Source organism: Ursus arctos, chromosome X (assembly GCF_023065955.2).
Source record: "Ursus arctos isolate Adak ecotype North America chromosome X, UrsArc2.0, whole genome shotgun sequence".
NCBI classification, from domain to species: Eukaryota; Metazoa; Chordata; class Mammalia; order Carnivora; family Ursidae; genus Ursus; species Ursus arctos.
The window spans coordinates 68254557-68277480 of NC_079873.1; the positions used below are offsets into that span (position 1 = coordinate 68254557).

Genomic DNA, 22924 nt, shown 5'->3' on the forward strand with positions numbered 1-22924 from the left:
CCTCCTAAAGAGAGTAAAGTCTCCTATATAGAGGCATGAGTAGATAAACTGGTAAGGTCAATATCAACATATAATATGTTTGATGTCATAGAATTATTAACTTGTGTATATTCAATATAAAACCTTCAAATGCTAACACATAGTAACACTTTATGTTCCCCAAAATTTTCTCTGTTCCAGCCATAGTGGATTTCACTGTCCTGGGCACACATCATGTTATTTCTTTCTCTATTCTTTACTCACATTTTTCACTCCTTGGAATAGTCTCTCTCCTTCTTGCTGTGTATCCAAATCTTACCCACACTTTGAAAACCATCTCAAGATTTAATACCAGCATGAAAACTAAAAGTACACCAGCCAACAAGCTAATTCAACTTAGCTCTCTGTGTTCCATTATATTAAATTGTTTTCATATTATTTTACATATGTAAATCTTTTTCTCTTTGGTCCCTTTCCTTACCCTTCAGAAATAAACTTTAAGAGTAAAGAGTGAGGGGCACCTGGGTGGCTCAGTCAGTTAAGCATCTGCCTCTTGGTTTTGGCTCAGGTCATGATCTCAGGGTCATGAGATGGAACCCCCTCATCAGGTTCCATGTTCAGTTCAGAGTCTGTTTAAGATTCTCTCCCTTTCCCTCTCCCTCTGCCCCTTCCCCTGCACTCTCTCTCTCTCTCTCTCTAAAATAAATAAATAATAAAATCTTTATTAAAAAAATGAGTCATAATTTTTTTTAACTCTCCAAAACATTTATTTAGGGAATTAAAATGCATAAAATTAAATGAAATAACTTTCAGGAACAATATTTCATTCCATTTAAGCAATGAAATTTTTAAGAAAAAAGTTGTTTGGAAATTTGTCAGATCATTTGAAGGTGAATTAATAGCAGAATGTCAATTTTGCTATACCAAAATTTTAAGGGAAGGAAAAACTTCAAAATATACACCATTCACAATAAACATATTCAGCCGAAACATGATGAGGTATATAGAAGATATGAAGAAAATAAAGGGTTAGAGTGACTGCCCAACCAAGTTCAAAACAAGATTTTACAAGAATTCTTTAGGAAGACAATCCCTTATAGATTTGTGTTAATGACACTAAAAATTGAGACAAAAATCTGGTTGAAATAATTGTTAGATTACATTTTTAGTAGTTGACTCAAAAGGTTTTGAAATTTGCAAAAACTGAATCCCAAGCAAAAATTCTTTTTAGAAAACATGTTTCTAAAAACTTTTCCATGAATTATAATCTGCAGGGCACAAAACAGTAAGTGATATTATTAAGTATGCTACTTCTGCATCTTGTACATCAGACAGAAATGCTTTTAAATATGACAGCAGAGTAAACTGATGAATTTAACTGTTTCTGCTTTACCTGTGTACTTTGCTGGACCTCACAGCAAACAATACAGTGTATCTGATTGGAAAAATACTTCTAGGACAAAAAAATCCATTTTTAACAAGTGCTATGCAACTGTCATTGACAAAGGAACAAACACAATGAAGGCCATGAGTAAGTCAGAAATTGCAAGCCTGTTCTATTAGTTGTGTACTAGAAATTAAATGTAGCTAAACATAATTCAGAGAATAACTGGCTCTAAGTGGGGATATAGTAGGCTGGCTGATCAACCTTCAACCAAAGACAAATTTTATGACATATAAGAGATTTCAGAACTATTTTAGCAGGATATTCAAGCAAAACATGATAGCACTCGTACATGTTAAAAAGGCTGACTGAACACATGAAAATATTTTATTTTCAGAAAACTTCTAAAGAAGTCACCAACCATGTATGCCAAGAGCGCAAGTATTTTTTATGATACCTGCTGTAAAGATGCTATTGTTCTACTCCAGAAAAGATGCTAAATTATTGTGCATGTGATATAAGCTTAAGATGCAGATGAAAATTCAGAGGTAATTTTGCTTTTTTCTGATTTTTTAAAATGTATTTGTCAGAGAAAGAGAGCACACAAGCAGGGGAAGTGGCAAGTAGAGAGAGGAGCAGGCTCCCCGCTGAGCAAGGAGACCAATGTGGAACTCGGCCCCAGTCCCTTGGGATCATGACCCGAGGTGAAGGCAGACGCCTAACTGACTGAGCCACCCAGGTGTCCTGTGACAGATTTTTCTTAAGTGATGGTATACAGTTGCAAATAAAGAAGATATCAGAATGTTTTAGTTTGTGGGACTGTTTTTATAAATTATAACTACTGATCCAATCTTCAAACCAGAAACTGAAGAGTTTCAGTTACTATCAAAGAGAAAAGTTTAATAATTTACTGTAAGACCATCAGTGGTACCCTATACTACAGCTAGGTAAAAACATGTTTTTCTTCATCAATCTTACTTGAGAGAGAACATCTATTTAGTACTGCAAAATGTAGTATAGTAACCACAAAAGCAAGTTAGCCACAGACTGAAGTTATTGTTCCTATGTTATAATAATATTGAAGTTGTAATAATAATTTATGATTTTAAACAAATCAAGATTTATTCTTATTTCTTAGAAGTTAATTCTATGATGAGAATATTCATCTTAGATCTGACTGAATAGTGATTTTAACAACTGCCATTAAGCAGTTAACCAAAATGTGTATTTGCTGCATTCTAAACTGGAAAGCTATATTGAGGAAGTTTGTTTTCCTAGTAGCCAAATATATCCAACATGAAAAGAAATTAAAATACAGTTACAAAGAAATAGCAATTTCAATAACAAGGATTATCATTTATTACTCTTGAGACTGGCAATAATTTCTAAACCATAATAACCCATACAAGGAAATGGATAAGGATATGATAAGATGGCCATTCTCCCATATTGCCAACACTTTTTAAAAGGCAATTTAATGATTCACATTGAGTATCTGTATCAAATGTTATATAGTTTGCAACCAGTAATTTCTCTTCTAGGAATCTACTCCACACATAACTCAGAGTTGTAAACAAAAATGTACAAGATTATTATGTTTGCATTATTTACAGAAGCAAAAATAAAAGAACAAAAGAACAATGGTTAAATCTATGATGAGATATTAAGTGCCTATAAAAAATTATGTTTTGAAAAGTGTGTGTATATGTTTATATATAAAGGCTATAATGACTTAATTAATGGATTAATCACATTACATTTTGGTGATGGAATTGTAGTTGTTTTTCCTATAGTTTATGCTTATGTGTATAGTTTCAAATTTTTCACAAAGAACATGTATAGATATAACTCACTTCAGTGAACAAAGAAATAAAGTGAGGATTGTGAACAACAGTAAGTCAGTCACCTGCTTTGTGCCCATCTCTCTATTCACCAAAGTGCAAAGCTGATGATAAGTGGAACTATTGGTTTTCACATTAGAAGTTCTCTTTAGATCAACGTTCTCAAAAAGAGTTGGAGGTGGTGGTAGACTTGTAATTTTGGCAGATCTCTCTTTTCCAACAGTGTTTCCTTTCCAGCTGTTATATACCACTTTTTTTTATTAGTTCTTCTTTTTTATTTTTCTGTAATTTCAGAGACTCTTCATGCTTCATTTCTGCTTTTTCTTCTTTATGCTGCCTGCCATGCCAGAGCATTCAAATCAGGTTCATTTTCTTTAGCCTGTTGGTGTCCCTCTCCCATACTTCTTAACCTTGCCAAATACAGTTTTTCCAAGTTCTTTATTTTCTGAGTTTGTGATTCTTTCCATTCTGTCCTTAGTTCCTCTGCCAAACAAGTTAATTGCTGATTTCTCCTCTGTTTTATATCTTCTTTTATCTGTAAAACGATATCCTTTTCTGGTTCTCGAACTTGCAGCAATCTTAGTTTTCGTTGTCTTTCAGAGTCTTCCTTTAAATGTAAGCTTCCTCATTAAGACTCAGTCTCATCTTTCCAGCATTCACTACCTTTCTTTTCGTTTCTGGATACTTTAAATATAAAAGTTCTGAGAACCAGGAGCCCGGAGTCAGGAACTGCAGCTCAGACAGTGGAGGCCCCAGTGCCCACAGCTCACCAGCTTCCCAACAGCCATTTGTGCAGTGGCAGGGCAGCCATCGCTGAGCTCCCGTCACTCTGAGTCATACTTCTTGTTATATCCCATAGTATCTAACACAATAGTGGTTGAACATCCTATAGTTAGTTGCTCAGTAAATACTTGTTGAATTTAAAGAAGTCACCTACCTACATGGTTAGAAGTGATCCCAAATGCTAGCTGATTCTGGAAAGATTTTTTTTTTACAGTTTTTTCAAAGAAGCTGACCAAGAATGTTTAAAGCCAAAAAAAAAGCATAGATAAAAACTTCCTCAAGAATGTCATGGTAATCCCTTACATTCTCTTTCTAAGTGTAGGTTAAGTCTAATTGCAGCAACTAAACTGAATTCCTTGCAGAGTTAGAGACTGACATTTGAGTTTTACCTAGATTTCTAGATCTTGTCAGTCAGCTCCTTAGTGGTAGACCCTTCTTGGGAAATGAAGATCAAAATTAGGCAACTCTTTATTCAAAATAATCAAAAGAATACTTTTGATTTCAAGTTTTACATATGTATTTCTCTTGTATGAAGCATCTATATATTTACCAAACTGGGAGTGGCTTAAAAACATGGTTTCCAATATGATTTTAAAATTCAAGTTTAACTGGATATGGGGAAAATCTAGCTGTCATGTCAGTGTCAATCTGTGATCTTCAGGTTATTTCATTGCTGTAGCTGGCCAAATAGATAACCCCTTCCTGCCTCACCTCTCTATGCGTGTCCCTTCCAAAACTACTTTCCCAAGTAGAAGAGGGCATTTTGTTAGCCAATAATATTCAATGCTGAGCTCCCATTAGAATCTCCAAACAGCTAATTTGATGTTTAGTATTTTGCATATTTTTTCCTCTTAGCTTCTTATAATCCCATGCAATAAAATGCTGTCAAAATCATTTTTTTTCCTTCCAGTGTGATTCATTTGGCAGAGTAATTTCATGATTTCAAACTGTCTTAAAATATTTTTTTTCTTAGGGGTGGTCCAAGATGGTGGAGTAGGAGACCTAAATTTCATCTGACCCCAGGAATTCAACTAGATAGCTATCAAACCTATGAACTCAACAAGAGATCAAAGAATAGCAGTAACTCTATGAACAGAAAAGCAACCACTTTCTGCAAGGTAGGACGTGCGAAGAAGTGAATCTGAGGCAATACATGAGAAGATAGACCTTCGGAGGGGAGGGAGTCTCTGTCAGCTGGCTACTGGCAAGTGATAGAGCAGCAGAGCACAAAATTAGAACTTTTAGAAGTCTGCTATGCTGAGGGATGTCGCTCTGGTGGCTAAGTGGGGGGTGGAACCCTAGCAGGGACAGTGTGGTCTCAGGACCCTCAAGGTCACAGAAAGACTGGGGGTGCCTGAGTGCAGCAGAGCTCCCAAGTATCAGAGCGGAGAAGCCAGTTGCAAAGAGTGAGCTGAGGAGTGTGCTCTCAGCTTGCGGTTGCCTTAAACCAGGATCCATGGCACTATTGAGTGACTGTTCCCCAAGCTGGGGCCCAACAAGTGGCAGATCTGGGGAGACTCCCCTTCCTCCCTGGGAAGAGCAGTGAGGGAGCGCGCTGCAGGAATCACTGGGTTTGGAGACTCCAAACAGGGCTGTGTGTCAGAAATAGAAATACACAGTCACAGGCAGGGTGAGCATGGAGTGTGGACAGAGACCAGGGAGACAGGTTGACTACATTTCTCTGAGGGCTCACTGAGGAGTGGGGCTCTGAGCTTTTGGCTCCAGAGCCAGAGATTGGGAGGTGGCCATTTTCATTCTCATCCTCTAAAGCTGTGCGGAAAACCTTCAGGGAACAAAAACTACAGAGACGGGCGCCTGGGTGGCTCAGATGGTTAAGCATCTGCCTTTGGCTCAGGTTATGATCTCCAGGTCCTGGGATTGAGCTCCATGTCAGGCTCCCAGCTCACTGGGGAGCCTGGTTCTCCCTCTCCCTCTGCTGCTCCCCCTGCTTGTGCTTTCTCTGTCTTTCTCTCTCTCTGACAAAAAAATAAATAAAAAATCATTAAAAAAAAAAGCTACGGAGAGCAAACTAGAGCAGATTCCTTAGCCTGGCCCCTGGCAAGAGCAGTGCAATTCTGTCTGGGGCAAAGACATTTGAAAATCAATGCAAAAGTCCCCTCCCCCAAAAGATCAGCAAGAATATTCATCCAAGACCAATTTTACCAATCAATCAGAACTGCAAAATTCCAGCACTAGGAGAATACAGCACATAGAATTCATGGCTTTTTTCTCATGAGTCTTTAATCTTTCAACTTTAATTTTTAAAATTTTCTTTATTTTTTCCCTTTTTTCTTTTTTCGTTTTTTATCAGACAAAATTGACTTTATTTTTTTATAATAATTTTTATTATGCTGTTAGTCACCATACAGTACATCCCAAGTTTTGATGTAAAGTTCCATGATTCATTACTTGCATATAACACCCAGTGCACCATGCAATACATGCCCTCCTTAATACCCATCACCAGCCTATCCCAGTCCCCCACCTTCATCCCCTCTGAAGTCCTCAGTTTGTTTCCCAGAGTCCATAGTCTCTCATGGTTCATTCCCCCTTCTTTTTACCCCCCCTTCCTTCTTCCCTTTCTTCTCCTACCAATCTTCCTACTTCTTATGTTCCTACATTTATGTTCCATAAATGAGTGAAACCATATGATAATTGCCTTTCTCTGCTTGACTTATTTCGCTTAGCATTATCTCCTCCACTGCCGTCCATGTTGCAGCAAATGTTGAGAACTCGTTCTTTCTGATGGCTGAATAATATTCCATTGTATATATGGACAACATCTTCTTAATCCAGTCATCTGTTGAAGGGCATCTTGGCTCCTTCCACAATTTGACTATTGTGGACAACGCTGCTATGAACATTGGGGTGCATATGGCCCTTCTCTTCACTACGTCTGTATCTTTGGGGTAAATACCCAGTAGTGCAATTGCTGGATCATAGGGTAGCTCAATATTTGCAGCAACATGGCGGGACTGGAGGAGATTATGCTAAGTGAAATAAATCAAGCAGAGAAAGACAATTATCATACAGTCTCGCTCATTTATGTGACATAGGAAATAGCAGGGAGATCGGTAGGAGAAGGAAGGGAAGAATGAAGGGTGGGTAAACAGAAGGGGGAATGAACCATGAGAGACTATGGACTCTGGGAAACAAACTGAGAGCTTTAGAGGGGAGGAGGGTGGGGGATTGGGATAGGCAGGTGATGGGTATTAAGGAGGGCACATATTGCATGGAGCACTGGGTGATATATGCAAATAATGAATTATAGAACACTACATCAAAAACTAAGGATGTACTGTATGATGACTAACATAACATAATAAAAAATTATTATTAAAAAGAAACCCCTCCAATATTAGCAAAGCCAGATTATAATCTCAAACTGAAGCATAAATAATTAAAAAATTAATATATTAGTTATTCAGCTCTTCCAATTTTCAAAATAGGCAATATCTAGGCTGCTCAAATATACTATTAGTTGTACTACGCTACTGAGAGGATATTATAGCATCACCACTGACACTGGACAAGATTCTTAACCCTGTGATATTGTTTCCATCTCTGATAATTGTCCCTCTCTCTATTCTTACTTTTATTATTCTAGCTTCAGTTTTACACTTGAAATAGCTTCTAAGAATCTCTGAAAATCTCTGTGACATTTGCTTATGTTGTAGAGTTTATAGTTTATAAAGAACTTTTTAACATATGTTTGTATTTAGAGTTTACATCAACCCTGTGAGGTAGACATTACTACCTAAATTTTATGGATGAGGATGTTTCTGAGAGATTTAGTATTTATTAAAAACACACAGCTTGAAAGGCACAGAGCCTAGGACTGTAACCCAGTTCTTCCTTCTCTGAAGCTGGTCCACTTTCTGTTATATCACCAGTACCTCTCCACTAGCAGGCTTTTAGTCCAGTGCTCCATTTATGTTTACGCTATTGATAAAGAACTCCCCACATCTCTCTGTATGAATCCTGGCTCTACCATGTGCAAACCTTTACAAGTAACTTATGAGTGATAACTCTCTATTTATGATGAGGATTCTGAAGCAAAGCAAGGAATTAGACTAAACTGTACAAAATTGTTGCTATTTGACAAACATTGACCTATAAAAATGACAATTTCAAATGATTTAACTTAATAAAATGTTTTTAAGCATTATTACCAATCCCTCTAATGTAAGAAGTTCAACACCATCTGAACCATGTTTTAGAGTAATCGTAGATGGCAATATTTCCATACATGAGATTCAAAGAAAATATAATTTTAGGTTTTTTTTAGGGTAGAAAAATATGGATTTAAAATGTTTTATGGTTATTTTTGATCAGTGTGGCCAAAGTACATATTTCAAAGTTTCAGTCCTTAGAAATAATCTCATATATATTTAATATAAACCAATCAAAATTCTTATGTGTGCAGTCTCCTTTATTTTTTCTTATTCTTTTCCTTCTATCTTTTAGTAAGAGCTGCCTATGAAAGAGGTCAATCTAAGCAAGTTTTTCGTTACTGGGAAAAAAACCCTGCAAAATACAAATGTTGATTCCCCCACTGTTTCAGTTACTGTTGTTAGTTTTACCAAGATACAATAAAATATTTTTTTTCCTTTAACACTTGTATAACAGATGTTTCCAAGTTTCCAAAGTTTTCAGAATATAAATTAGTCACTGGTGATTGTATCCCAAGAGATTTCTCCTTAGCAACCAAGTTTTAGTTTCTTTTTAGTTGATGTGCTATACAATAAAATGGATACATTTTCTGACTTGAGTTAAATACCATATTTTCATAGAATGCATATAGGAAGTAATTGCCAGTTTGTGAAATGTGACCATTATAATCCTTAGATAATCCTTAGATAATTTTCCAATTCATTTCCAATTCATTGCCCATTTAAATACCATGTCTCATAAAAATATTTAATGTTGCACAACCATTGAACCCATTTTAGAACAGAGGATTGGCTAGAAATTAGGTATTCATTAATCAGTTTATAACTTCCCTCATAGACTTAATGCATTAATAGACCTGAATTATTTTGTCTTCTGAGAGGAAATAGAAAATTTTGTTTTAAAAGTGCCACAAACAAAACACAAGTACCTCAATATTTTGATGAAAATTCAATGTGGGTGCATATACAGTGGTGTGAGAAGGGTTAAGAGAGTTATTTCAGTTTTATAAGGAATCAGCTGATTGATCTTACCTGATCATGTACATGATTTGATCCACCATGGCACAGTTCATTTCCAGTGCTTGTAGAAATCGAGTCACTTCCTATGATGGTTTGGATTTGTTGGCTAGACTGGGATTGTTGACAGTGTGGAGAGTGGACAATCTGGGGCTGTTGGACAATGTGATGATGGCATTGGACCTGTGGATAGCATTCCTAAAACACACATGCATGCCAAAATAGCCACTGAGAATAAAAATTACTAATTGAGAAAGGCCCACTGAATGCATTTTTTAAAATTTAATCTGTTCTTTCACAAAGTAATTCAATCCCTAGGATTTGTAGTTTTAAAAATGATATATTATTTTTTTCAAATTATTTCATGGGGAGAAGTGTATTAAATTCTATTTTTGTTTGATCAGGTGGCTGTGACCATCCAAATACTCCTAAATTGGCCAGGGAATTGCATGTTCTGATTAAATTAATATTCCAGTTACACTTAACACTAAAACTATAATGACTATTAATATTAATTACTCTGATGATTCAACAGGCACTTCAGCATCTAATTTTATAATAATGCGATCATACTGAAGATGTAGATGGATATAAAATTAGAAAATAATATAATGCAGTGATTTTCAATATCAGGAAGCATATTAGAATCACAGTGGGGGCAGACAAAATTCTTATGCTTATGAAAATCAAGGACAAATTAAGAGAAAAGGTTGGAAAACAGTGACTGAAGCTTCAGATGCAGAAAACGGGGATTCTAACTGATTCTACCACTTACTCTGTGATCTTGGGAAACTATGCAATCTTTATGAGCTTCAGTTTCTTCGTTTGCAAAAATGGAGATAATATGTGTCTCATTGTGTTGCTGTGAGGAGTAAATGAACTAATGTTTGTAAAGTGCCTATTACAAAGTATGTGGGTAATAAACATTTACTATTATCATATTATGTCATTATCATTGTCATCATAAACTTAATCATCATCCACCCCACTAATTTTGCAGGTGGAAAAAACCCCTGAGGTCCAGAGAAGTAAGATGGTTTACTCATAATGACATGACTAATTCTTGGAAAAATTGGGATTGGAATTCATGATTTCCAGCTCAGAGTTCTTTCAGAACATAAGGCTGAATTTTTACTGTCCTCAAAATAGTCTGGAACTTTTCGGTTTTAAACTAAATCTTTACTATCTGCTTGTTTATTTGTCATGGCTTTTTTGCTGATAAAGTATAGAGCACAGGATAATAAAGGATATCAGGTTGTTTTAGTTTTGAGGATTTCAGATATACTTCAATTTCCTATACTATGTTGTTATTATTCTACTTTGATAGCAGGCATCTGAAAGCCAGTTTTCAGAGAAAAACATTCTCTATTTTGAACCAGAATGCTACATTCATGCACATACATTTAGCTTTGGAAGTATAAATTCAATGCTCTATTTCCTTTTGACAGTGGAAAGCTGACCTGCATTAATAAAGTAAAACACTTCAAATTTTATATTTTTTTTATGTGGAACAATTTTCAAACTATATTAAATGGAAAAAGCAAGATGCATAAGAAGGAATGTACTATGCTCCCTTTTGTATAACATTTTAAAAAATATACATATGTTTATGTTTACAAATATACACAACTGCTTTTAAACACATAGAGCAAAAATCTTTTAAAGGTGACTGTCCCTGGGAAGAGGAATTGAGAGATGAGAGGGTTAAGATAGAGAGGCTTTTTTTTTTTTACCACTGCATATATTTTTATTCTCTTTTTATATTCTTTTTATTATCTTTTCATATCTTTTATGCTTTGAAATTTTTAACATGTATACAAATTATCTTTTTATGTATACAAAAATTATTTTGAAAGAAAGAAAAATATATAAAGAAACATATTTTACAAATAGAAACTACCTTGGTAGTAATTGATAATAAAGGTCATAGAATTTGTTCATAGAATCATTTTCTCCAGGATCTTTTCAAATATGACTCACTTTATATGCTACCCCTAAGATCTCTACAGTTTAGAAGTCAGACTGTGTACTATCAGCCACTTTTGTACAAATTGTAGGGCTGAATGTATTCTCTGTTCTTTTATGTTACAAAATACCTTCATACACTGGATTAGAATAAAGTCAGAGTGACAGGCTGAGAAAACCTTCACCCAGTGGGGAACTTGTACACTACTGAAATAGAATTCCTCCTGAAAAAAAAATTAATGTGCTCTTTAAAAAGCAAGTTAGGAAACACTCTGAAGGACATATCAATACAGGACAATAAACAAAACAAAACTAATTTCTCAATCATCTTCCTTTATTAATATATCAGCTGACTCTTGAATAGAATGCTGACAGTCTCTCCATCTGGGGTGTCTTGTGGTTTCCCTGAGCCTATCTGGCCTCTGAACCACTTATTAGTATCACTGAAGTCTTAGCAGATTTTCAGTTTCAATTCTCACACCTGACTACTAAAATTATTGTTCTAAAGCATGATATTCATACATTACTCATACTTTTGAAGTGTACCACAAGCTAGATTTTTAATGTATGAAAGATCAAACATTTCTGATTTATCATATATTTTGTCTTTTTTGATAGAGGGAAAAAATATGTAGAGTACAGTTCATATGAACTGCATAATTATCTTACAACTGGCACCAATTTATCACCCTTCCATGACAAAGACTTCTTTTTGGGGCAGGTCTTATCTCCTAAAAGCTAGTCCTATTTGAACTAGTCTCATGTAACATTAAGCATTTCATTCCAGACTCTAGCTTTATCCAGCTTGTCCTATTGCATTTCTATCACTGAGGAAACTCAACTATATCAAGGCAGTTGTAGTTTGTTCCATATGCATCATTCCTTTTACCTTGGGTAGTCTCTCATGGCAGTCCCCAAATTCCCAAATCATTTAAGTCACTAATAAAAAAAGTAGATGTAAAAAGGTAAATATTCAAATTAATAGTAAGTAACTGCAGTGTTCTTTTAAAGGAGTTCTTCTTTAATGGTTCCATATGTATAGCAATAATAATGTACAGGATATTCAGTCTTTTCCTCTAGGAACCAAGATTTAGAAAAGTATTTATCCTTTTTGAGACAAGAAATTAGAAGGAGCACAAAATGATGTGTCTCAAACATTTCTTTTTAAAATGTGTCAAACTTATTGTTTTGTCAGTCCAGTTGGATAAAGGACAGATGTTATAATTTGATAGCTTGAGGAAAGTGTCCCTTAAAGAACTAACATACTTGATAAAATTTTTCTATTTGGTATCATAATGTCCAGAAATATTCTATTGTTCTTTTGAAAAATATGTGTTCAATACATACCATACCAAATCCTCTATTACATCCAACTTTATAAGCAGACCAGAGTCTTAAAGGTTTGGATTTTTATGATTCTGAGAGTTTACACTATTTTATCTTTAATGAGCATCAAATAAGTGATAATGTATTAGTTCCTATGAATCTGATAACAACTGCCCATAAATGCTCATAAAAATAAGATGTGCTCTCATGCCAAGAAAATTAAAAAGAATTTAGTATATTTTAATGCTTCATTTGTGCATGAGAAAAATGATTTTGTGATAAAAATTCATTTGATATTATTTAACTGCCTTTTATAGTTTAAATTGTGTCCTCCCAACAAAAAGAATATGTTAAAATCCTGATCCTTAGTACCTCAGAATGTGACCTTGTTTAGAAACAGGGGCTTCTTCTTTTTTTTTTTTTCCTTGAAACAAGGCCTTTATAGAAGTAAGAAGTTAAAATGAGGTCATTAGGATGGGACTTAATCAAATATAACTGGCATCATCATAAAAAGGGAAAATTTGGACACAGAGATAGACATGCGCAGAGGGAAGATGACGTGAAGACATACAGGAAGGATGCCATGTGAAGATAAAGTATCTACGAACCAAGGAACATCTGAGACTACAAGAAATTAGGAGACAGGCATAGAGAGCTCCTTCCCTAAAGGCTTCAAAGGGAGTATGGCCCTGCCAACACCATGATTTCATACTTCACTACAGAGCTGTGAGACAGTAAATTTGTGTTGTTTTAAGCCACCCAGATTGTGATACATATTTACAGTAGTCCTAAGAAACTAATACATTGCACTACTTCAAGAATGTCCAAGAGACAAGTCCTAGGCTTTGTCTGGGTTGGACATGCTTGTATCCACTGGCAGATCAATGCAAAACTGCTGGCTACAGTAACCACTGTGCTTATAGGTCTAGTAGCTCTAGATGTTATGGAATTACCATTGCCCTGCTACAGTTTTGAATGTTGTACTTGGTCTCAGTTGATTTTAATGAAATTTTTAAAATGTGAAATACAGTTTTCTAGACTTTTACAGTATATAGTACTGTACATATCTGTTCATACATACTGTTCATTTGAAAATTCATTTTATATAAATTTTTACATTTTTTCAAGTCTTTACTTAAATTCTAGTTAGTTAACATATAGTGTAGTATTAGTTTCAGGAGTAGAATTTAGTGATTCGTCACTTACATATAACATCCAGTGCTCATCACAAGTGCCCTCTTTAATATCCATCATCCATTTAGACCATCCTGTGTCCAACTCCCCTCCATCAATCTTCAGTTTGTTCTCTATAGTTGAGTCTCTTATGGTTTGTCTCCCTCTCTTTTTCCCCCCTTCCCCTATGTTCATCTGTTTTGTTTCTCAAATTCCACAATTAGGACAAAGTTATAATGTTTTAAATTATAATTTGTGTGAGACCAGTTTAAAAGAAACATACAAAGCATTGGGATATCTGTATTAAATTCAGTTTCTACCATTAATTTTCTATGTGACTTGACATATTTTTACTTCTGTTTCCCTTTCACTAAAACAGGGACAATAATACTTCACATGAGAGAATGAATATGAAAGTGTTAAGGATGATATGAAGAGCTGTAGACATAATAAGGTATTATCATGACTCATAGTGGCCCAGCTTGGCGCTTGAAAATTGTCATTTTAACTCTTATTAAAATGCTGGTAATTCAAAAGTATACACTTAATAAGCTTTAAAACAAATTTTACATACCTGATCCATATTTAGCTTCTCTACTTTTCTTATTGTTTTTTCATAAATAACATTGTTTCCTGGGAAGAAATGGCCTCCTCTTAGGAATGGAGAAAGTGGTTCCTATAAAGACAATAATGACTGTGTTTTGTTTTGAAAGGTACCTTTTCAGAGGAACATTAACTTAATCAAATATCAATAGTCTCTATTGATATCAATCAAAAAATCAATAGTCTCTAATAAACTCTGAGTTAATAACATACCAGGAGAATGGAATGACATCCCAATAAAACTTTGAGAGATGTAATGAAGTAGTAACAAAGATAGTCTATTTTGTCAAACAGAGCAATCTGGATCTCTCCTACTACCTTTTACTAAGCCTAACAAAGTGTTTTAAGGGAAATTGGAAGGGGCTGAAAAAGATAATTTTTTTCCTGTTCTTTTCTCTTTTTTCCTTTTTTTCTTTCTTCTTTCTTTCTTTTTTCTTTCTTCTTTCTTCTTTCTTTCTTTCTTTCTTTCTTTCTTTCTTTCTTTCTTTCTTCTTTTTTCTAGTGGTCAAGTTTTAATAAAGTCTCAAGAGAGACAATCTAATTGTTAGAGGATAGAAAAGAGTTTTTTCCTCAGAGAATAGAAGAGAGTTTTTCCTGTTCTTAAAGTAAGATATAGTGAGTTTTCTGAGGTAGACACACATGAGGTCAACTTCATTTAAATTGAGTTCACTAGCAGGTTTCTTTTTATGCAAAAGTATTATTGGAGAAATGCAAAATAAACAATTCATCCCTGAGCTGTAAAGTAGATAAAACTATACTAAAGATTTTTTTTTTCCTGGAACATAGCTTTGGTGCACTTGAAGTGTGTAATTCTTACTTGTGATTATAACCAAAGCTAAGTCTCTCTGTACAATATATGTTTTGAATACTAAGAACAGAGTAGAGTCATTAAGCGCCACTGTATCCCCATATAATCAACTAAATTGATGTAGGATTATCCAAGTGCTTAAAAGATATCAGCCAATGAAATAAAGACTGGTGACATGTCCAAGATCTGAAAGAAATCAGGGAAGGACTAATAAGAATTAGATCAAGAGTTTAAAATAAATGCAGGGGCGCCTGGGTGGCTCAGTCGTTAAGCGTCTGCCTTCAGCTCAGGTATGATCCCAGTGTTCTGGGATCAAGCCCCACATCAGGCTCCTCGGCTGGGAGCCTGCTTCTTCCTCTCCCACTCCCCCTGCTTGTGTTCCCTCTCTTGCTGGCTCTCTCTGTCAAATAAATAAATAAAATCTTCTAAAAATAGAGTTTAAAATAAATGCAATATTACTATATTTCTTTCCTTTCTTTTGGTTTTCATATGAGTCTACTTGTATGGGGGGAGTTGAGGCTGTTTTGTTACAGAGAAAAATTGCATTCATTTATTTTTGTAATACAGGGGAACAGTATAGAAGAGGATTGAATAAGCCTGCTACCAGTTAATATGTTTAAGACCATTTCAAAATCAAAATATGCTAGCATTTTTGTCATCTGCTATTGTAAAAACCTTAAAACAACTGGATGAAAACACTGGTTGTTGAGAATGTAAGACACTCTTAAATCCAAAGCTATATACTTCTCGTATTCAAGTTTGAATAAAAGGTACTTTAACTAAATGTCCCTGGAATACTTTGGTGAAATAAATATGCAAGTGATTAAATTTGGCTAGCTGATGAATTGTTAAATCTAAAGGTGGATATGTTTAGAAAGATTCCCCTAGAAGCTCTTTTGTGTTTGTCTTTGTAAAAAAAAAAAAAAGACTTTTTGGTAGTTATTTGCAATCATATAACACATGTTTAAGAACTTACTATGCACAAACTGGGGATGTACTGTATGGTGACTAACATAATATAATAAAAAATCATTATAAAAAAAAAAGAACTTACTATGCACAATACACTTGACTAAGTTTTTTAAAGCATTTTACTGAGATGTTTAATACTTATAATTATGTATAAATCTAGCACTGCAATAGCCTCAAACTGTAACAATATAGTCATCATAACTATTTAATGTCAACATAACTGATATCAATATACTTTAGCTTACTGCATATTATTGGTGATAGTAAAGATTAAAAATATAAACGGTGACTTGACTGAAATATGCACATTTATGTAAATGTAGACTATATATCAATGATCTGTTTTAAGAAATGGCTAAACTTTTTCACTAAAAAATACATCTCTTTTCCTCATTTTCCAATTTACTCTGTCATTTTATTCTTTTTTATTATGTTAAGTTAGCCAACATATAGTATATCATAAGTTTTTGTTGTAGTGTTCAACAATTCATTAGTTGCATATAACACCCAGTGCTGTTTTATAAGGCATGAATCACACTTAGATTATTACCAGGAACACTGAATATTGATCAGCATTCATCAAACTATAGCCAGCAGCTGATTTTTATAATGTCCTCAAGCTAAGAATGATATTTAGATTTTTAAAAGACTGTAAGTACAAAGAAGGCCAAAACCCTATGGTGACAGAAAAGCCTAAAATATTTACTATATTGCCTTTTACCGGAAATTTTTGCTGATTCCTGGCCTAGATAATATATGAACATAAACATCTATAATACAAGGTAGAAAGAAGCAAGTGCCTTTAAGAGGCACAGAGAAATAACTTATGGGATGGAATTCGGAAGAGGAAAAATTGAATTCCATCTGGCAGTGCTCAGGTAGGTTACTTGGATCAGGTGGCATTTGAGAAAAGGTTAAGGTGGGTTTTGCATATGAGGAGATGGAAGAAAGTAGTATTCCAAATGAAGTAAACAAAATAAGTCATGAAACCAAGACTGTAAAAGTGTAAAGTAATATGTAAGGGACACAGAAGGCAGACAGAAGCTTGGCTCTGAAAGCAGTGAGAAGTCCTTGAATGCTTCTAAACAGGGATGTGAGGTGAACATAAATCTACTTTAGGAAGGTTTGTTGGAGAAAGGAAAGAGTACAGGGGAGGAGACTAGTTAAGAGATTATCCTAAATCATCAAGGACAGTAATTTCCAAAGATGACTCTAAGATCTTAAATCTGAGAAATCTACATAACCAATGGTGCCAAAAACAAAAACAAGAAAAGTTGAGACACATTGAATTTTACATGCTCCTGATAAAAACCTAGGTCTGATTCATGCGTTTATTCCTCATAATATTTAGTAAATATATAGAGCACAGTAATCTCTTAAACATGTATTAAATTATGCAAAGAATTAGCAAAGAGACTTTTATCAAAACGTGCAGGAAGGCATTCAGGTTATAGATGTCCGGCACACAATGAGTGGAGATTTCATGGCTACAGTTCTAGTTCTAGATTTCAGAATCATATGCTTAGAAGATCTTGTTAAAATCATGCAATTGCTGAACAGGCAAGTGAAGATCAAAGATGTAACTACATAAGTCTTAAGAGATATGAAGGGGGGGGGTAAACAGAAGAGGGAATGAACCATGAGAGACTATGGACTCTGGGAAACAAACTGAGGGCTTCAGGGGGAGGGGGGTAGGGGAATGGGATAGGCTGGTGATGGGTATTAAGGAGGGCACCTATTGCATGGTGCACTGGGTGTTATACACAAGTAATGAATCATGGAACATTACATCAAAAACCAGGGATGTACTGTATGGTGACTAACATAATATAATAAAAAATATTATTATAATAAATAAATAAATAAATAAATAAATAAAGATGAAAAATTTTCATAAAGCAGTAGAAAGATAAGTGACAGTATAAATGCTTCAGAGATGTCAACAGGTGAGAATTCCAAATAGGATTGGATTTGGACTACTACACATCCATTAGATCTATTAAAATTAGTGGAAGAAAGTGTAATGGAAAAAAATTCTGGAGTCATAACATCTGTATTCAGTTCTGCTTCTATCACCTACTTGTGGAAATGTGGGAAAGTCATTTAACTTCTCTGAGGCTTAGTTTTCTTATCACGGAGATAGTAATGCAGAGCACTTTATATCAAGTAAATTAATGTATTCTAAAGTACCTTTAATCTGTGATTTTAATGTACAAATGATATTGATTTGTAATAATATAGTAATATAATATTTTAAGTCCATACTGCATTTAAAAAAATTGATGAGAACTTTGTTAGAGCTATTCTAAGATATCAAGATAAAGTATACACAAAAATAGGCTTATTGAAGGCAGGGACTGTATCCATCTTGAATACCCCATAGTGAATGAACAGATGACTGGATGAGAAGAGATGACATGAATGTTTATCTTAAAGATACAAGCACCTTCTAACAGGGGAAAACAAAGTTAGCAAAAGAAAATTTCTCTTTGTTCACTATAAATGCTGAACCATTATTATTTTTGAGAAGAAAAATGGTTTGGGTCCTAACAGTGTTGATTCTCTCCAAAATGTGTGCTGGGCTTACTATTTTAAATGACTTACTGAAAAAAAACTTCCACATTTAGGAGATTATTATTTTCCCAAAATGTTTAAAAAATTAAAACCAAAATTTACTATATTTGAATAAATCATTCTTAGTAAAACAGTTCAGCAAAATAAATTTAATTAAAGTCTTAGATTTTTCACAAATGAGCTGTTAGCTTTACTATTTTGGCAGCTTATTTTTTTTATCTGTACACTTGAATTGGTTCCAGATCCACCCTAAAAATTAATAGGTGTCTTCAAAGATGGCTGATTTTATCATTTTAATTGTTACTTTTAGAATCTATGGCAGTAGTTCTCACATCTAACAAAGTACATAATCCCCAGCATCTACTTTGCTGTTCCCAGGCCATGAAACCTTGCTGAAGAAGTTAAAAAAATGTTTGCTGATTTGGCTCAGTACAAATTCAAGTTACCTAACTTTAAGAGTCTCTCTAACCTTCATGGTCACAGTTGTATTTATCAAATTGTCTATAACTGTGGTTACAATGTTTTTTCAATTTCCTCAATCCCCTATGCTCACATTCCCTCATTCTCCTTCTTCTTACTGAGAAAACCAAGATCTATTCAATGAGATCCCTTCATTTTCATCTGTACCTCAAAAATCTCTCTTCAATTTCTGCTCCTTCCATCTCATTACCAAGAAAGACAAAGTCCTCCTTTTATCCTGAAGTCACTTCTCTATACCTGGAATCCTATCCCCTCTTGTCTCTTCCAGAATTATGTTCCATTTGCCCCTTCTCTGTGGGATCTTTTGCCTTACTATTGGTTCTTTTTCCTCTCCCTATAAATTTCTCAGATCTCCAAGATTCTGTTTTCCTTTAGCTACCATCCCATCTTTCCTTCATTTATTTGAAAGATATCCTTCTTAGAAGAGTAATCTTCATTTATTTCCTCCGCTTCTCGATCTATTCACGCATTAACTTTGCACATCTGGGTTTTGCTTCCACAAGTATAGGGAAACCTCAAACATCACCATTACTTAGTGGACAAACTCTCTATTCTCAAACTTCATCCTCATCCTCTTTGGCCTTTTGGTTATTTGAGACAGTTGACCACCCCCTTTCTCTATTTGTTTCAGTTACTCTTTGTTCACATTTCTTTCTGACAACTCCTCTGTGCATGAAAGGGGCTCCTTTCTGTTTCTTTAAGTTAGGCATTTCTCAAAGTTCTGTACCTCAACCCTCTCCATTACCCATTGGTTTTCTCATTCAGTCTCACAGCTACAATGACAACATTCAAAGGAATAACTTCCATGTCTCTACCTCAAATGTGACCTTTCTCCAGTCTTTTTTATTGTTGTTCTTGTTAAGTAAGTTCCACACCCAGCATGGAGCCCAGTGTGGAGCTCGAATTCATGACCCTGAGATCAAGACCTGAGCTGAGATCAAGAGTCAGACACAACCAACTGAGCCATGCAGTTGCCCTCTCCAGGTAATTTTTTTAAGATTTACTTTTTTTTGAGAGAGAGAGAGAGAGAGAGCAATTAGGTGGAGGGGCAGAGGGAGAGGGGAGAGAGAATACTGAAGCAGATCCCTCGCTGAGCATGGAGACTAAGAAGGGGTTCAATCCCAGGACCCTGAGATCATGACCTGAGCCAAAATCAAGAGTCAGCCACTTAACCAACTGAGCCACCCAGGTGCCCCTCTTCAGGTCATTTTTAACTGCCCTTGTGAGATCATCTTCCCTTCCATGCACCTCAAACACTACTGGTTCAAGCAGATCTCATGATCTACCCCTTTCCAAATGAGCTTCTGCTCCCCCTCACTTCTTAATTGGGCTACCATACTCCCAGTATCTCAAACTGAGAAGCTTGGGGTGATATATGACTTTTAGTCTTCTTTTTTTTCTTAGATTTATTTTTATTTATTTGAGAGAGAGAAAGCATGAATGGGGGTAGGGACAGAGGGAAAGGGAGAGAGAGAATCCTCAAGCAAACTCCCCACTGAGAGTGGAACCTGATGCGGGGCTCCAACCCAGAACCCTGAGATCATGACCTGAGTCAGAATCAAGAGTTGGCCACTTAACTGACTGAGCCACCCAGGCACCCCACTTTTCTTCTTCTTTCAATTCCATATTCAACATAAGTTATTAAGTCTTATCAAAACTACCCCCAGAATAACTGTCAGAAAAGACAGCAATAGATTTGGAGTCAGAAGACCTGAACAAGGGGCGCCTGGGTGGCGCAGCAGTTGAGCGTCTGCCTTCAGCTCAGGGTGTGATCCCGGCGTTATGGGACCGAGCCCCACATCAGGCTCCTCCACTATGAGCCTGCTTCTTCCTCTCCCACTCCCCCTGCTTGTGTTCCCTCTCTCGCTGGCTGTCTCTCTCTGTCAAATAAATACATAAAATCTTTAAAAAAAAAAAAAAAAGAAGACCTGAACAAGCCACACTTATTTAACCTTTGATTTCCTCATTAGTAAAATGATACTAGCAACAATGTTAACTGTAATAATACCTTAAATACCATAATAAATCCTTCTCTGATTCCCTCAAATAAATATGTTATCTCCAACCCCTGGAACTTCAGTAAGACTGAATCTGTAATTTTCTCGTGTCATCTATCATACACCCCACCATATATTTTCATAGCTATTTGTGGACATATCTTATTTCCCTTGCCAAGAGGAACTGTAAGCTTTTTTGGTATGGGAACTATGTCTTGTTTCTTTCCCCTCACCCATATGAAGGCTGTACAGTTCAGTCCCCATAGCAAGAGCTCCACAACTAGAAAATTAATAAAACTGATTAATATCAATTGGATTCTATCTACTGATGGGACAAAAATATTTTCTTCATTTCTAGGTCAAATTATATACCAGAATGCTTTGACTAAAATGACAATAAATGGAGAATAAAGAAGATCATGAACAACCAAAAATTTAAAAAGGCTGAACAGAGGTAGAAGGAAATCATAATAAGAGAAGTAGATTGAGATCAGTTTAATTACAGGGAGGAGAAGTGAAGATTAGACAAGCTGGGAGGTGGAAGAGTATAAAGTTGCCATTTACGAGGCTCAGCTTATTATAAATATTGTAATTACACCAGAATCTTCTCCTGGGGGGATTTAAAAGAACAGACAAAAAGGCATATACTTAGATAAATAAAATGGGGAATATATCTAAATAAGATTTTCAAGCTGTTCTGCAAAACAAGTTAGATTATTTTTGTTTACAAAGCATTGGGGTTGAAATTTGTTTTATTCCTCAATAATAGAAAGAGTTAAAAGCTTTAAAATAATCATTACCCTCGGCTGGGGGTTTTCCCTAAGAAACTATTTGCTTCTTTGTAGTTGAACACAGCCATAATAATAAGCCTTTATACATGGGCAGGTTCAGTGTTACAAATGTTATGCATTTCCATACATACTTCTAATTTCTCTGCCTTTGTATTACACCATCACAGGAGATGATGAGGGGAAGTTGGTATGTAGATGAGTCTCTGGATCCTAATTCACCTACATCCTCAATTGTCCTTAATTTGCAAATATATCTTTCCAGATGGGCATTGTTCAATTTCTGTTCCCACTCTTACTTTGTAACTGAATAGTTTGAGGCTAGTTAAAAGCCTAAGCTTCAAGAAGAGTGGGACTTTGTTTTGTTCACAGCTCTATCCCCAACTCTTGGAGCTATTTTTAATACATAGTAGACAATTGATAAATATTCATTGAATAAATAACTGAACTTCTTTGTGCTTCTATTTTCTCACCTTTTTAGGATTAAATGGGATAAAATATGTAAATTTCCTAGCATGGAGCATATATCTAATAAACATTAATTCTTCCTTTTCTCCATTAACTTAAGAATAAGAATTTATTCAAAGTCAAATAAGAATCACTGACAAAGTGGGTTGGAATCCAAATTATTTGATATTTAAAAATTACACTGTGAATATATCCTAGGTAAACACAACAATTCTCACATTATGAAAAAAAAAGTGCTATCTAGAACTAATTATTTGAAAGCCAGGGATATCAAATGTAATATGCATCCAAGTATACAAATTCCCCAGTTTGTATGTGAAAGAAAGAAAAAAGAGAAAAAGGGAAGAAGAAGGGGAAAGGGTAAAGTGGCCATGTCATAGAAAAATGTACATTCTCATCTCCCAATCTCTCTTTATGTCTCCCTTCCCCAACACACTTTTGAGATTTGTTGTTTAAACATTTGATTCTGCAAAAGAAGGCACAAGCAATTGCTTTATTGTAATCACATTCTCTTTTGATATTTACAAAAAATACGTGAAAACTGAAGCAAATGTTCAAAATAATCATCCCCCTGACCACAGACCCGCATGCTCA

The 22924-nt window shown here is 35.0% G+C and overlaps 1 protein-coding gene across 5 annotated transcripts in view; it reads right to left on the reverse strand.

Annotated features, from left to right (window-relative positions):
• Positions 1-22924, reverse strand: part of POF1B (POF1B actin binding protein) — an 89993-nt gene that overhangs the window by 47196 nt on the left and 19873 nt on the right. For 3 of the 5 annotated variants that reach the window (XM_057312905.1, XM_026480148.4, XM_057312913.1), the window contains exons 5-6: positions 14215-14316; positions 9192-9374 (exon numbers count right to left, since the gene is read on the reverse strand). In XM_057312905.1, coding sequence (XP_057168888.1) covers positions 9192-9374; positions 14215-14316 — 285 coding nt within the window. The remainder of the gene's footprint in view (positions 1-9191; positions 9375-14214; positions 14317-22924) is intronic. The other 2 variants (XM_057312906.1, XM_057312920.1) reach the window with 2 other exon arrangements.